We start from the raw sequence: 16629 nt of genomic DNA, 5'->3' as shown, positions 1-16629 counted from the left end.
GTGAATTTTTCATGTATTATATATACGTATATATAACTCTTACGCTCTATAACGAATGTTCGCTAGCCCCTTTTTGTAAGCTGACGCCATCTAACGTGTTGTCACACTAGTCCTCTCTTATTAACGTAGTATCAATATATTAATGATGGCTGTGAGATAAAATATTGTAACAATTTAAATTTATATTGTGTAAATGAAGAAGATATTAAAATAGCAACATAACTGAATGCTCTATCGCAACGAGTCTGGTCACACACTACGTTTTCCTGTCCTTTTATCAGATTGGTTTACATTTAAACCATTGTTTGTGCATACGGTTTGAATTTGAACCAAATGTTGTTGATTCCTGATAATTGGGCCTATTATATTGGCACTGTGTCATCGTGCATGATATAGTCACTATGCAACGTATTGTATGGTAGATACATAGATATTTCTCATGTATATTTGAATCGGTAAGTATAAAACAGATATCAGTAGTTATGCATATTGCTTTTTATTTTCTATACTTAGATTAGTAAAACGAACATGCATAACATGACAGACAACATATATGAACTATACAACAGTGAACAATGTCCATGGTTACCATAACATGCACCATACTCAGTGCCAAATATCAACAAATCAAACGTTTTGATCATTTTGGCGCGAAAGCGTCGATACAACGGGTTGCCAAACTAAGAAAATTCTAAAACAACTTTACTACGTAAATTCCATTAAATGTAATTCTAACTTAACTAAATCTATGTCTTGAACATGTCGAGTAATTCAAAATTATAATATTGGTTTATATTTTCCTGATGGCAACCCAAAACTCAAGCTCACAGCTTTCTCCGCAGTTGCTCAAATTCTCAGCATAATAACCCCATGTTTCACCGCTTCTAGTTAACCATTTACAAAACCACCATATGACATATGATGTTACATCTCCCGCGCAAACGGGCGACATTTTGTGCACCTACCTAAACAAAATGGCGTCCACCACGGGTCATGTAATATTATCAGACTGTTCGAAATGTATCACACCACGAAAACAAATTATTTAATATTGTTGATGTTGATTGTTAATAAAATGCAAATAATGTAAATATCAAAATAAATTCTGTATTTGTATTTGAAATTTTGTTTTACTCATATACCCCTGTAATCTTTTTGTCCAAGAATCTGTAACATGAAAGAGAATAGCCAGATCTGCTAGATAAAAGGGCTTGCCAATTGCCTACCGAGCAGGATTTTCAAGCAGATCCGAATGTTTCCGCTATTATTTAATTTTCTGCCTAACTTAGCCATTTAAGTCCGTTTGATGCCATCATCACACGGACAGCAGTAATCACCTAACTTAAAAATCAGAACTATTGTTTATGGTCTTGGGTAAACTGGACGAATGAGACATCACAAAAAAGGTTGGTATATCAAAACACAAGATACTTTGTAAAGAAAATATATATTCATAATGTGGCGTAGCATTCAATCTCAAGTAACTGAAACTACAAACAAAACATTTTTATGTACACTCCAAAAATAGTGCTTTACAACACAAGAATTAATCACAAATACATTTTATACGCTCTAAAGACTAGTAAAAAGACTAGAAAGTAAAATAACTTAAAGTATAACTCCATACTTACCATTGGTGAGATTTTTTTACAAAAATAGTGAACTTTGTTTATGTACAATATTTGGTGTCATTGTGGTCTTATCAAATTTCATACATTTTACAAGCTCTAACTAAACTAGTCTAGTCCCGACGTAAGTATCGTATAAATTATATGTGCACGTTGTATTCAAACCAGATGTCTACCAACACGCCATCACATCGAAATATCTTTGATTTTATGCTGATAGCAATAAGGTTCACTTCAGAACTGCTTTGTTTCTATCAGAATAGCATATACCTATCACTGTTTTAGAAATGTCCCTATCATCTCTAAATGTGATTGCTATCATCAATTTAAAACAAAAAAAAATACTGAAGTAATTCTTATCACACCAACAACTGTATCACAATCTTTGGTATGCAGTTTGTATTGCTCACAAATATAATAATTTTCACACTGTCAACATGCGTGAAATTAGTGAGATTCTAACGACCTATTATGAAATAGAAAATTTGAATTTTACTAATATAAAATTCCATAGACAACATTTAATAAAAAGAGTCAATTATGTCTAACCCTGTCTAACTGGTAAATGCTCCTAGGCACGGACTTTCTAGTCTTAACATTGTACTTCTTAGCAGAGCCAACAGTCACTTTTCTCTTCTCCTCCTCTAAAAGCAAAGGCGGCAATGAAACTTTTCTAATATTATATTGAGATGAAGTACCGTTAGGCAGTCGTGTGACGTCACTCTGCGGTATCTCTGGCGTGCATATAGGTTCTAATCTTGCCAAATCTCTATGCCTTGCAGTAACGACTCTATTACTCATCAACGTATTCCGTTCCGACGCACTCAAAGCCATGTTCCCGTAATTTCTAGTATCCAAAGAAACAAAAGACTTAGCACTATTTCTATCACAATTTATAGATGAGTCTGGTCTGGGGTTCCTCATCCACCGGGAGGATGCTAGCTCAGATCTCAGAATGGACGGATTCTGTCTCTTTCTGTAGGGACTGTGAATGTGTATTGGAGTGATTTGTAGAAGAGAGCAGAACGAGTCGGGTAGGTCTGAGTCGTCGTTATACATGGGGTAGAAGGATACCTTGTCCCTGGCGAGCCTGTGGTCGGGCAGGTCCCCGGCGAGCGAGACGCGCGGCGAGTTCTGCGGCGTGACGTCCGTGCTGCTCTGCGACAGCCGCTCCTCGCTCTCGCTGAACTGCTCGTAGTCGCTGTAGTGCATGGCGATCACCTCGTCGTGTTCGATCTGTCTGTACGACAAGCGCTTTTCGGGCAATGGTATCGCCTTGCCGACGATTCTGAAAATCAATAATTGCTGTTTAAATATAAATGTTCAAGGCCATCACGACTGTTATTAGTTTAATGTCATGTCACGGTGAAGAGACAAACGATTCCTTACAATGACTACACGTAATTATACCCAAGGTGCTTTTTAAAAAGAATGTTTCACAATATATTTTCCAACTACATGTACATTTTCTAATTAGAAAAACTCACTTAGAATAATAGAAAACACTGAAAGCAAGAATAATTTTGATGTCAATAGGCCAAAGGTACAATAACAACTATTATAAATCACGACGAAATCAGTATTGTAGGTAAAAGGAATAAATTGCTGAAAATGTATGCTAAGTCCGAATTATTTGGCCTTGGCCACATTATTTCATAAAAATAATGTCCTAAATATCTGAATATGTAAAGAAGGTAATGAAAAGCACATTTTTATTATTACAGCTATTCGCTTTCTTATGTATGGGTCAATACGCGTGGCTCGAAAGTTGAGGCGACGCGCCTTGACCTAATGAACTCCCGTGAAAACTGACCACCAGCGGGAAAAGTACTAAACCTTTTTATTTAAATAACCATTCATTATAAGGCTGGGTAAAAACCATACTGAAAGTACCAATAAAACTTGTCTATGTTAAATGCACTTTCTAAAAGTATGTCTTGGGCACCAATGTAATGTATGTGTCGAGTAAAGGTAAAGGCAAACATATTGAAGAAATCTGACCTAAGTCTGAAATCGCTAATCTGCTTATTGCATACACGTTGATTAACTGTTGAATGCAGCTAATTAGGGAACAACAGAAAATCAATCGTCTCACATGGATCTGCGCACCTTATTCCTTTATAAGAAGAACCTTATGAAGTAGTATAAATGACATTTAAATCCACGCGACAGATTTTTACCGTTCGGAATAAGGCGCGCGTATAAAAAAAGAGCGGAAAATCCGCTTGCATATAAGAAAATTATACAAATATGAACTTTTACAATTCCTAAAACAAATGAATTTCTGTGGCAAAAGCATAGAATTCTTAAAAAAATATTTCTGGCTATTACTAAAGGCAACATAAAAAAAAACCATATCTATCCATGTATACTACTGTGCCAAACCAAATTTTATTGTAGGTTGGTGCAGAATTTATCTTGCATATCTACAAATGAATAAATTAAATTAATTGACAATGTCCTTACCGAAGTTGTGGATGTAGCTGCCTCCATTGTTTGCACTCATCAAGTATTGCAGGCCGAGTGCATTTCTCCCCATCCTCATTGTATAGGGTCCTCTCGATCCGTTCCCACTCTGCAGCTAATGTCTTAGTGGCCTCTGCTGTGCTCCGGCGCAGTGCAGACCCTGAACTACTGTCGCTTTCCTCACTGTGAAAGTCTGGAGTACCTAAAAAATATGTCAGGAGATAAAAACAACAGTTTAAAACCATACATTATATTTAGGATTAAAACTTCTGATAGGATTGTTACAGGTATAGTTAAGAAATGATATTTATACAGTTCAAGATTCAAAGACTTTTAATTACTTTTAAAAAATTCTTGGATCACCGATTACTACATTGGCAAGGCTTCTTACCTATTAAGACCAGTTTTCATAATATTTATTTGGACCATAACATAATCAATAGTATAAGATGTCCCACTGATCAAAACTATAAGTACAAACCTAATTATTCAAAGCAACTATCCAGGCTGACTTGGCAAATATTTCTACATCTTACCTGTTTCACTTTCCGAGAAGAAATCAGAGAAAGGCGTCCCAGCTCTCTCGAGACTATTCACCATGTAAGGCTGGACCTCAAACGAATAGTTCAAATTGCGATTCACCAAATTACTTGTGTTTGCCGACAAGGGCGGTAGCTCCTGCCCCGAACGAAAACCAAACTTCTGCTGATTAATATTAGGCAAACAATCGATTAGTTTACTTATATTTTTCTCCCGGGCCGATAAATAATTTCGTGCAGACATAATCAAAACAGATTCAAAACAGTTAACTGCTCCAAACCCATAATTGTACTTCTATGTTAAGTAATTTCAATTTCTTCCGCTTTCAATTCATTTACAGAATAATTTATTGAAAATATTTGTTTGGAAATAAATCAAATCAACACAACAGAAGAAAAATTGGAAATGTCAATCATAAGTGACACTTTGTTTGACAAGTTTGTAATTTTGTTTAAGTAAAAAAAAAAGTAATTTCTCTTCAAATTATAAAAGCTATTTAAAAGTGAGTAATTGATGTAATCATAAAATCTTTCTTTGAATTCATAGTTTAGCCATCTTTGCAGATCTAACAGAATCCTGCAAAGTGTATTTAACTTTACATTATTTTGTCTTCTTCATAAATCAGACAGTAAGTGATACGTCGATACGTGCAGTCACTCACACAATAAACAGTAAATTTTAGGAGGTCATCAGCACTCCTCAATGGGCTTTGTACGAAATAATTTCCATAAGTAATAAAAAGATGACGCAAAATGGGAAACCCACTTCTATTAAAATGGATGCGATCTCTGAACGCATTTATTCGTTTCCTTTTCGCTCTGTCAGCTGGCCGCCTGTCAGTTGAGCGGAGTGACAGTTGTCAGCTAATTTTGTCAGTAAAATCGATCGGTGTGCAGTGTGAAATTCTAATAATATTTATCTAAGAATCAATTAAACAAAGACTAAAAATGTCTAAAGTTAGTACAAATACTGGTGATAACACTCAAGATGAGGTAAATATTAATACATAATTTTATATTGCTAACAATTTTGATTTTCCACACGTTTGCCGCCTTTATGTATCGCTTATCAAATCTTTGTTTTCTTGTAAAGGTTTTATTATTTTGTGTAATTTCGCTTCTAGGACTTAAAAGTATTATAGAGTTGTTGTTTGGTCCCGGGGAGGAAATTAAGTAGATAATTAAAATGACGCAATGCGCCAAACTGCGAGGTGATGAGTGTATCTATATTATTTTCTTTATTTAGTATCACAATGAGTAATATTTTTTATTTTTGCGATATGCATAACAAAGAAATGGCAACAACGTGCAACTCAAAGTTAAATTGCATTAGATGGTGCTAATTAAGTTATACTAAAATAGAAATTCATGCTTGAGTCACATACATTTTATCAATAACATATATTGATAAATCTTTTTGGTATCTAACTGGAAAAAAAACTTATTAGCATTTAAAAAAATCTGCAAAATCTATGTATGATGTAAAGGGTGAATGAGAAATGGTATCAGCAAAACATGTCATTAAATTAATAATAGAAAAATCATACTCATTATAATTTATTACATGGAAATTGCTACCTTGCAGAAAATCTTGATGCCATACACATACATCCAGCAAGTACCAGGCAAGCAGATAAGGCAGAAGCTTGCGTCTGCCTTCAACTACTGGCTCAAAATCTCTGATGAGAAGCTCCGGGCCGTGGGAGAGATTGTGCAGATGCTCCACAACTCTAGCTTACTGTAAGTTGTAGTTATACTTGATTATTATAAAACATGGTTTTAAAAAATAATGGTTTTATATATACCAATTTTCTTAAACAAAATAGTAGTAGTAGTAATAGTCTGAACCCAGCATTAAAGTGGCTACTTTTTAAGACCTTGTTCTATAATATGGTAGATTGGGCCTTTATTTTCCTAGCACTCTGATAACAATACAAGGTATGATTTTCTCTGATTATTCTCATAAGAATTCCCAGTTCTGTCTACTTATGTATTTGCTGCCTATGAGTTTCCTAAAATCCATCCTAAAATATTTAAAATGTAGAAACATTTGAAAAAGGAGTAATTTAGTTCCCAAAAATAAATAGAATAAATAGGTGCCTAACATAGACAAAAATCTAACTAGAATCTGATATGGATCTTGCATCCTTAAACTTTATTACAATATCTATTGTGGTTTTAAAGTTGCAATTTTTAAAGCATTTAAAATTATTTTAATTTGATAGTAATATATGAGTCTCTAGAATCCAATGAGGAAAACTCACTAAATATTATTAAAATATTCTGTCACTTTACAAATGATATATTGATACCATCATTTGTATGCAGTGTATGAGGTTCTTATTCATTCATTCATTACTATTGTTAGGCTTATACTTGTTCCAGTTATTTTGAAGAATTGAGCTTGGAATTCTTCTTAAACATTATTATTCTCGCTAAACAAGCAGGCAGTTTGAAGGCCATTTAGGCCTAAAACTACAATTACCATCATAGTCATGGTATGACTAAAAAGATTTTTATCGCCTACAAATAGTTCCGCTTACGAATAGCAATAAAATTACACCATGATCTTTTGTACCTGAGTATCAAAATGATTTCGCGCTTATTTCGACGAGCATTGATTTCGCGCAATAACACTTTTCCACGCAAATATAATTGCGCTCTCTACCGTAGAGTGTAGAACTAGATATTAGATGCTACCAGTTCTATTAAATGTACCCACAGGCGTTCGGAAAAAGCGTAGGCGACCTAATGACCAGCGCTTGAGACGTCAAGAAGTATGACTTCATTTGTTTCGTACCTATAGCCTAGGTATAATGGTTGAAGTCGATATTTCCCTTATCGGTACTTCCGACATTAACACGATAGATACATACTGGAATTGTTATAAAGTATTTATCAAAAGAAAAATACCTCAAAAATGCATTATCTGGACATAAACAAATAAAAGCTAAAGAAACAAAGGGCATGAGTACGCTGACCTTATGGTCGATATCCTTCAAAGAGGACAGTTGCATAATACGTGCAGCCAAGCGTATCTATCACAAGATCTAAGATATGAAACAAATAAATAAGGTAAATAAGCATAGTAGATACACGCTGCCTAGCTTATCAGAGTTACATCGAAAAATAACCATCAGAGAGAAACATTCCGGTGATATTCGTAAATGTACCCAGATATTCCAGGAAGACATACATTGCAGTTTCCCAAAATCACAAAAAGATCTGTTCAAAAATGAAGTGTGAGTAAAGAATTTGAATGAATGGTAATCCCAGATTGCAGAAATTGTGTGCAAATGAAAATATGCTTTACGTCGCGGCAATAGCGACGAGGAATAAATGTCGCCTCAAGTTATAAATTCGGCAAGATCTATGTATGTAAAATTATGCGTAGGTTGTCTTGGCACAGACACTTTTTCCTCCAAGAGTAGTTGTACACAATGATAATATTAAGGGCCTGATAGTATATTATTTCAAGCAAGCCATTGATCCATAACATGAATGTCGTCATAATTTTGGGCACGTTCCTTGTCTTTTGTATGATACAACGCTTCATGCCGATTCTCCTAAATTCAAAAACGTAGGCTTACGCAATTCTTGCCGATCTTACAAGAAGAAAGTTTACAAAGTTAATGACTGTCGAAGATCGTTCCATTCAAGTTATAGTAATATTTACAAGATCTTCTATTCTGTAAATTATATCTTAGGTTTCCTATTCTACCTAATATTTTTTAATAAGTACTGAAAGGAACATCGGAGAGCTCTTAATTATATTATCAGTCGTTTCTTTCGGATTGCGGTCCCATCAGACTATGTAAGTGTAGGAGTATGGAGTGCACTTGAATCTATGCAAATGCCTGTGTACTATGTATAAAATGTCTGTCCTGTGCAGCTGGCTGATCTTCTTAAAATGAAAAAGCCACTATGGCCGAAATCGACCTGGATGCTACCATCACTCCATGTTACTTACGGAGCGTAGTTGTAACGTTTAATTCTTCAGCAGTAGCTGATTGATGCTTTCATAATTTTACAGCAGCAAACACAGGATGCCCCCAGCCCCGCAGGACACGATCGAAATTACTTATTTTAACGCGTGAGTCAAATTAAAAAATACTTGTCGGTGATTGGTCACTTCTGTCCTGCTGGGTTTGGCTGGCCAATGGTGTGGTTCTTTTCGCAGCCTTTGAATGGTCTATTGGACCAAGTAATTTTTTTCTGCCGCTAAGCTTAAAAGATCTCTGCCTATTGAATAAGATGGATATATTTCCCACTGATAGCGGATATCAATCCGTGTTATATAAAGATTTCCTTTGAGGTATCTAAATTGTCGATCAAACTTGTGTTGTGTCGAATAAAACACCTATTGGTACACCCCGATTTTAATTTCGCCGTGGGGTCGAAATTTCTAGATACAACAAATAAAATATGTATTATTTTAAGAACCCAACTACCGGTATCAGAAATTACCCACGCGTAGCAACAATGTAGGTACGTTATGTTATGTTTATCTAAAGAGTTTCCATTTCCTACGTTTATTATTTACATAATGCGAGTATGTTCTAACAATAAATATTCCTGTATTATTGACATCACGTGAAGATAAGCTATTTTCATGGTCTTTTCTATTCAGCCATGAATTTGTAACGCACAGAATATACCTAAAGATACCTTGCTGAATAGTTCCTTTGTAAAATAGTCTCTAATAACTTCAAACGGCGTTCAGCCTACCATGGAGTTCCGATAAGATCTTATGCCCGATACCTATATCAATACAAGATACATAATATTAATTACATAGACAGACAACGTTTATTACGTTTAATGGATATGGGTGACTGGTTCATTCTCTGATTGAATGGCATTCCCTATCTCGCATCTGTTAACAAGAGCATTTAACAGGCTTATAAATAAACTGTGACTCACTAGGGAAAAACAACTGAACGTTTTGATGTATGGTGTAGATGGTGATATTACTGGGAACGCTGATTAGGTATTCGCGATCGCGTCATGGGCGATGTAATATTTTGAGGAAACTGTACTGTCCTTGTGTAGTAATAGTTCGCAGTATTGCGTATTGGAGCATGATACGAGATGAATTTTGGATACTTGACCTAATACCCGTCCGCCTACTTCTTTATTGATTCGGCTGAAGTCGACTTCCAATGAAATTGGAAGAAGTGTAATTTATTTACTTGACTTTTCAAACCAATCACTTGGACAAATATGAAATCTTCGAATTTCTTTCTACCTGCAACGCTTATAGGTCGTAAAATCGTTCGTAGGTCCACGATGAAAAAGACCTGAATATTTCAGTAAATTCATCCATTTACAACAAAGGATAAACGTAGTTTTTCAGCGCTGATCTATTGATAGACGTGAAATAATTTATCGTTTATCAATTACAAAGCATAATTTTAGTGATAGGTACTATAAAATAACATGATACTAATTTATTAGGCTGATAAACTTTAATTTCTTGTTAGGATTTATCAGTTTATCTAACAGACAAATCCAAAACAATTGGGTCAACGCGAAACAGACTTTAAGACCAATGTGATATGGGCCTTTTTTGAACGTGAAGATGATTTCCAGGATTGACGACATTCAAGACAACTCGATCCTTCGTCGTGGTATTCCAGTGGCTCACTCCATCTATGGCGTGGCGAGCACCATCAATGCTGCCAACTACACCATGATCGTTGCGCTGGAAAAGACGCAGGAGTTGGGTCATCCCATGGTATGTTACGTTTCCGTGGTAATTTAGTGTTGTTAAAACCACGGTATAGAGAATACAATACACATTTAGATAAAAGATTACCAAGATTATCAAGAAACATAAACCAAATTACCTTTTATGATCTAAAACTGCGCGGGAGCCCGCTTAACGCTTAAACCTTCCTTCGTAGAATTTAACATTTTGGCTCTACTTAATTTATTTACAATTATACAAAAAAATAAACTTTGCTTTATTTTAACTAAAAATACAACATAACACACGAATACAGTCCGAAATAAAATGACAGATCTAAATACATCTTTGGATATGCTACGAAGATCCTTTAGCATGGAACTTTTTATGTCAGTATTTTGGAAAGCCTAACCGAACATATCTTGGGAAATGCTGGGCACATAATGTGACTCTACAAAAGTGTATCGTTTCAGGCGACGCGAGTGTACACGGAACAATTGCTAGAGTTGCACAGAGGACAAGGCATCGAGATCTACTGGCGCGACAACTTCCAGTGCCCCTCCGAGGAGGAGTACAAGGAGATGACCATCAAAAGTGAGCTGCTGTAAACATTATTTTGTTGCTAGTAACATACGGCACTACCGTTAAATTTTTAGTAAATGCTCCAACAGTTTTAGTAAATTAACATGTTGTTCCAACAACAGGATAACAAATGTAATTGAAACAGGAGGATGAAATTAATAAACGGAACGTTGATTTTTAGGCGTCCTTTTTAGGACTGTTTCGAATTGAGTACGAGAGAAATAAAAAAAAATAATTGAATCTCATACTAGCTATTGCGAGCGACTTCACCCGCTCTCCGTGGGAACTACGGATAACGAGCATAAGCCTGCCTTCCTTAAAAAATTGAACTGTATAAAAATCTAACACTGAAATATTTATTTAAATCAATCTCGTACTTACTAAACAGCTTCATAAACTTTATGTTACTATAGTGTACAGTGTACACTTTTACAACAACATAAAAAGAAAATAGTAAACTAACAACTCTTATACTTCCCCTGTAATCGTAACTCATTTTCCGATATTTAAAGTTTCCTTAAAATTCTATCATCAAACAAACAACCATGTTTCCAGAAACGGGTGGCCTCTTCATGTTAGCCATCCGTCTGATGCAGCTGTTCAGCGAGAACAAGTCGGACTTCAGCAAGCTGTCCGCCATCCTCGGCCTCTACTTCCAGATCAGAGATGATTACTGCAACCTCAGGCTGCAAGAGGTAACTATAGCTCAAACATCCTTTGTAGTAACTTAGAAGGCTCCCGCAAAAATATACCAGGATGTGGCGAAAGGCAGGGGTTTTTTGGGGATTTCCTTTGTAAAAAGAGGTGTGAAAAAGTGCTGAACTAAATAGCCTACTTTCAATAAATAATTTTATTTTTGCTATTTACTTAGGTACGTAGATACACTTTGCTAGGTACATAATTTTTTACATTATTGATCTTGGAACTTACTAAACTAGAACATAATGTTGGCCGTGGTCTGGGTGTTACAATATGTAAAAATATGTATATGTGTAGCTATATGTAGTTTATCAGTTGTGTTAGCACCCATAACACAAGTTAATTAAAAACTTACCATGGGGCTAACCAACCGTGTGTGAAAAAGGTGTCCCGACATTATTTTATAATGAACAGTGTTATTGCTGAGTGATTAATTCAGAAAGCCTTCCACTCATATCAAGGGTTTATAAAAAGTAAATTAGGTATCGACCTTACTATCCTTGTTTTAGAGTTCACTATTCACTGCACTCAGGCCTCCAAATAATAATAAATAATGTACATTCCCAGTACACAGAGAACAAGAGTTACTGCGAGGACCTGACGGAGGGCAAGTTCAGCTTCCCCATCATCCACGCCATCCGCAACCCCGAGGGCGACAAGCAAGTGCTGCGTATCCTTTTCACAAACAAATGTTTATCAACATTATTAGATTTACGCATTCTATGAACGGTCGTTTGGACATCTTTGGCAATCGTTAGTCAGAAGCCAGAAAGTTCGATAGTCAGTCTTACCAGAGAGCTTCATGAAATCCGAGGCAATATCAATATTTTCATGCTTAATAGTTTGATTCTGAAGTCATAATTAATAAACAATGTGGTTTTCGCTTGTTATAGTCCACTATCAATGACATGACTGCCACAACCCAATAGGGAACCTGTAGTTGGAAATCAGTTTAAAAAATTATCTGCTGAACCTTCTCTCTAAATTCTTTAACATTCATAATAAGAGGCTTTAAGACAAATATGTACCAATAAAACTAAGGTCCATCCTTTAAGGCTGAAATACTGGCGGCCGGCCATATGTATTCATTTAACCAACTATTATGTTTAACGAACAAACAAACCAAGAAATTTCCTTAGCCACTCGTATAGATATCCTCCGTCAAAGGACGCGTGACTTGGAGGTGAAGCGCTACTGCATCACCATACTGGAGCGCATCGGCAGCTTCGCGTATACTCGCGAGACGTTACAGAGCTTGGATGAAGAGGCTAGGAGAGAGGTAAAATTTAATCAACATAAATAATTTAAGATCTCCACAGATACCTGTTGGAGGCGACCTGCATCCAGCGTCTTCCGGCGATCTTTATAAGGTCGTCTGTCTGTAAAGATCTAAGGGGGAGGCCTATGTTCAGCAGTGGACGTCCTATGGCTGAGATGAAATAATTTTAACCACATTAAAAAAAGTAAAAAAGATGCCTGACACGTTGTCGATGTTTAACTTTTGCTGTTATAATTAATTCCTAGATATGAGTTTCCATAATACAAAATGATTATCCTGTAAGTATAGCAAATGGACTAAGTGAGTTGTAAAAAACTTAGATAACCTCGTACAAACAATCTAAACTTCTAAACCAATATTATAAAGAGGATTTTTTGGTTCAGTTCAGGAGTTTCGGAGCCTCCGAAACTCCTGAAATGATTTGAAAAAATAAACTTACTATTTTGAAGCTATACTCCGTCCCTGTATTACTATTTTATCCAGGTATGGGCACAAGTTCCCCTGAAACGCAGATGGCACCGCAATAAACAGCTTATAATTATTACATAATATATAAAGTTCTGTTTTCCATCTTCCAGGTAGCCCGACTCGGAGGCAACCCCCACTTAGAGGCACTCCTGGACGACCTCCTCAGTTGGCGACGAGACAAACCCCTCGAAAACAACGTATAAACTATTCAGGTGGTCTGAACGTAACTGGGAAGTGAGGCATCAAACATTATAGCGGTTAAACTATAGGGGGATCGGGAAAGCTGCAATATAAAAAGAAAAAAAAACATCAAGGTCATTTTTAAAAAATAATGCTCAGTTACAAACGGACAAACGGACGTTTGTCGTATGTGGCTTATGTTAAAAATCTACCGTCAGTAAGTGTAACAAATCGTTTGTTGTCTATAGGAACTGGGCATAATTCTTGTCAAGGTTGCCAGCCTTAATGGGATATGGGAAAAGCCTTCCTAGTTACGTGGACGAGTAAATGGAAATATTAGGTTCAATTTTAGTACGAAAGACAATTCGTTTTTGATTTTCATTACGGTTTCAAAATTATACGATATTATGTAATTTTTGCTGTCAGCAAGGACTTTAATGATCTTGAACTTTTTAGGAAAAAAAAATAACAACTTAAGTGCTGCTGACTGTATAAACAAAATATGAATGTTAAATAATTATTGTGATTAATTTTGTTAAATAAATGACCTTTTGGCAAATAGTTTTGTTATGCTAATTTCAGTATTATTACGCCGTAATGAAAGTAAAAACCCTAATGATTTAAATTATTTTGTACATTTTATTTTATTGTATAGATAGAATAAAAGTTCTTTTTTTATTATCACTGGTTAAATGAAACAACGATGTTATGGCGATATTTTATGTGTACATAATAATTAATTATTATTATATTTTATATTCAGTCATGATTATGCATTTTACATTCCGTTAATTAGATGGTGGAAGTTGTATAAGTAGAAATTGCAATTAAAAGACATGTGTCTCAATAATTTGTATCTTAAGATCTTTTTAATGTCTCAAATCAATATCAATGTTGTGTTCAGTACTTTTTATATGTCTATGGTTGCTGTAGCTAAAATAACCTTGCAGTGGTACGTCATCATTATAATATAGGGAAGATGGATTATTTTCAAAAAGTGTAAAAAAGTATTATTATCAAAAAAATGGGAGTATAAAAAAGGCCACTGTCCAACTTTAGTTGAATGGCTGTTTTTTTAATATGCTCTATGGCCATACGATCTAACTGCCATCTATAGTCATTTGATTGTGAAATGTTTTTTTGCTTTGTAACATAATGGCGTAATGCTTACTTAAATCGCTTTGTACTTACGCACTAATGCTTAAATGAAACAAGCTTGGTTATTTTTCTATTTTAAATAAAACTATTGTTATGGATTTTACTTGCTTTTTTATTTATTTATTTTTCCCGAACCGATGATTTTTTGAGGACAAATTATTTCAGATCCGTAACAATAGTTATTTTTTATTTTATTCGATTTTTTATTAAACTTCTATTAATGCATGCAATGAAGTGTTATTTTTCATAGTGTTGCCTAAATTAATATTTCACAAGTTTGCCGAGTCAATATAAAACAGTGGTGAGACCACTCGTTCGCCTCTATATCGACCAAAATATTTGCAAAATCTAGATTAAGATTATAAATTGTTCTGTAGATTTTTCGAATTATTAGCAATGTTGCAGTAGGTGATCAAATTACTTACACTGTTTGACGTTCAACGAAGTTTATAGAAAGTGCTTTCGAAATCTTATACGAATTTAGCTGTAACAAAGTTTGTTGCAATCAAATGCCAAGCATTCGTTATTACACGAGGCTTTCATGAATTTTCTCTTCGTCGTTATTTCTTATACATAATAATAAAATATATTCGCTAGTCAGCTGTCGCGATGGTCGTCAATTTTGGTGGACAGCTAAACAAATTATATTTAAGGTGTAGCCTGTTGGAAAGTAGCGTGGCTAGAAGGTTTAGGGCGTTGGTGGATTCCTAGATATTTAATATTGATATAAAATATAAGTATTGTTTTCATTTTTACAACAAAAAAAACATGATGATAGTTTTTAATACACCAAAAAAAGATTGTAAACCCATTACACACTTCTTTCTCGGTCAAGGAAAATAAACTAAACGAATCAGATATTTGCCTTGTAATCTATCTTATGAATGTAAAACGCAGCATAATAGTGTGCACGTAGCCTAATATCGTAGTGAAGCATGCCTTAGCTGTAGACGATAAGATTTCATACTTGGAACTCTGAAAGCAGTTTTGTGTAAAATATTTAAATAATTCATGATGTACTTATATTTTCGATGTATTGGTTACCTAGTTTTGCATTTTATTTTTTTATTCTTTGACTATTCTTTTATTTTGATGCACATTTAAATATTGTGACATTACTAATATATTATTTTGTATTTTAATAATATTTCAAGGTAGTCGAGTCACTTGCACATTCCACAAAATTAAACATTGCTACTTATTATAAAAAGCTCACTTTTTCGATTCAATATTTCTAGTAGATTGTAGAACATAGGCCTAAAGATGTACTTAGTAGACATTTAGGGCTAGCCAATAATGACAATAAATAGCTTCGATTCGTATCGATTTTTATAACTTTTTAATATTGAATAATTAATCAGTTTTAGCGTTAGTTTAGCGTTGAAGATATAACATATCCTGTTTCGAGATAACTTTGTCATTTATCGCATCACACATCAACTAATAATAAATAATTAGCATGAACCCTGATATACACACAACTGAGAAAATTTTTGTTTGCAAGAAATTGTACCTACTAACAACCTAGGGCGTTTCGTATTAATTGATATTACCTGCTAAGAGTTTATTAACCTTTTTTGTCGATATTAATATTTTGTTAGAAATTGTGTTGTTTATTACATTTTGTTTTGAGTGAATTTTTAGTTTTATTTTACTCTTTACTCCCTTTTATTTAATATCCACATTTCTGTAGTACAGTAAGAGTATGTAATACTTCTGAAGAAACTTATTTATCATGCACACTTAATTATAACTTAGGCTCTGTCTTTCAAAAATGAACGTTTGCACGAGTTCGTAAATATGTAGGGGAATGAAGTTACGTGGCCCTCACGGACCAACGACGTGTTTGTGTCATATAATTATCATCTATTGTTATATTTCATTTGACACGCTTTGTCTTCCAAAATGTGACAATAATAATGCTGCCCTACGTTTTGTATG

At 34.7% G+C, this 16629-nt stretch overlaps 2 protein-coding genes across 3 annotated transcripts; one reads left to right on the top strand and one right to left on the bottom strand.

The window, feature by feature from the left end:
* Nucleotides 1-1430: 1430 nt before the first annotated feature.
* On the bottom strand, nt 1431-5059 carry LOC110384014 (uncharacterized). Its single transcript, XM_021345028.3, has 3 exons — nt 4631-5059; nt 4095-4296; nt 1431-2916 (listed from the first exon to the last, which is right to left on the bottom strand). The coding sequence occupies exons 1-3, from the start codon at nt 4875-4877 to the stop codon at nt 2163-2165; spliced, it is 1203 nt and encodes a 400-aa protein (XP_021200703.3). The 5' UTR covers nt 4878-5059; the 3' UTR covers nt 1431-2162.
* Nucleotides 5060-5428: 369 nt separating this feature from the next.
* On the top strand, nt 5429-14791 carry LOC110383989 (terpene synthase). Of its 2 annotated transcripts, XM_021344987.3 has the most exons (9): nt 5429-5626; nt 6219-6373; nt 8667-8726; nt 10226-10370; nt 10796-10916; nt 11460-11599; nt 12171-12273; nt 12755-12882; nt 13461-14791. In XM_021344987.3, the coding sequence occupies exons 1-9, from the start codon at nt 5582-5584 to the stop codon at nt 13551-13553; spliced, it is 990 nt and encodes a 329-aa protein (XP_021200662.2). In that variant the 5' UTR covers nt 5429-5581; the 3' UTR covers nt 13554-14791. The 2 variants fall into 2 exon arrangements, with proteins under 2 accessions (XP_021200662.2, XP_021200663.2); XM_021344988.3 differs by lacking the exon at nt 8667-8726 and having other exon boundaries at nt 5432-5626.
* The last annotated feature ends 1838 nt before the right edge of the window (nt 14792-16629 follow it).

Source organism: Helicoverpa armigera, chromosome 12 (genome assembly GCF_030705265.1).
Source record: "Helicoverpa armigera isolate CAAS_96S chromosome 12, ASM3070526v1, whole genome shotgun sequence".
NCBI classification, from domain to species: Eukaryota; Metazoa; Arthropoda; class Insecta; order Lepidoptera; family Noctuidae; genus Helicoverpa; species Helicoverpa armigera.
This window is presented reverse-complemented; position numbering and strand designations above follow the sequence as displayed.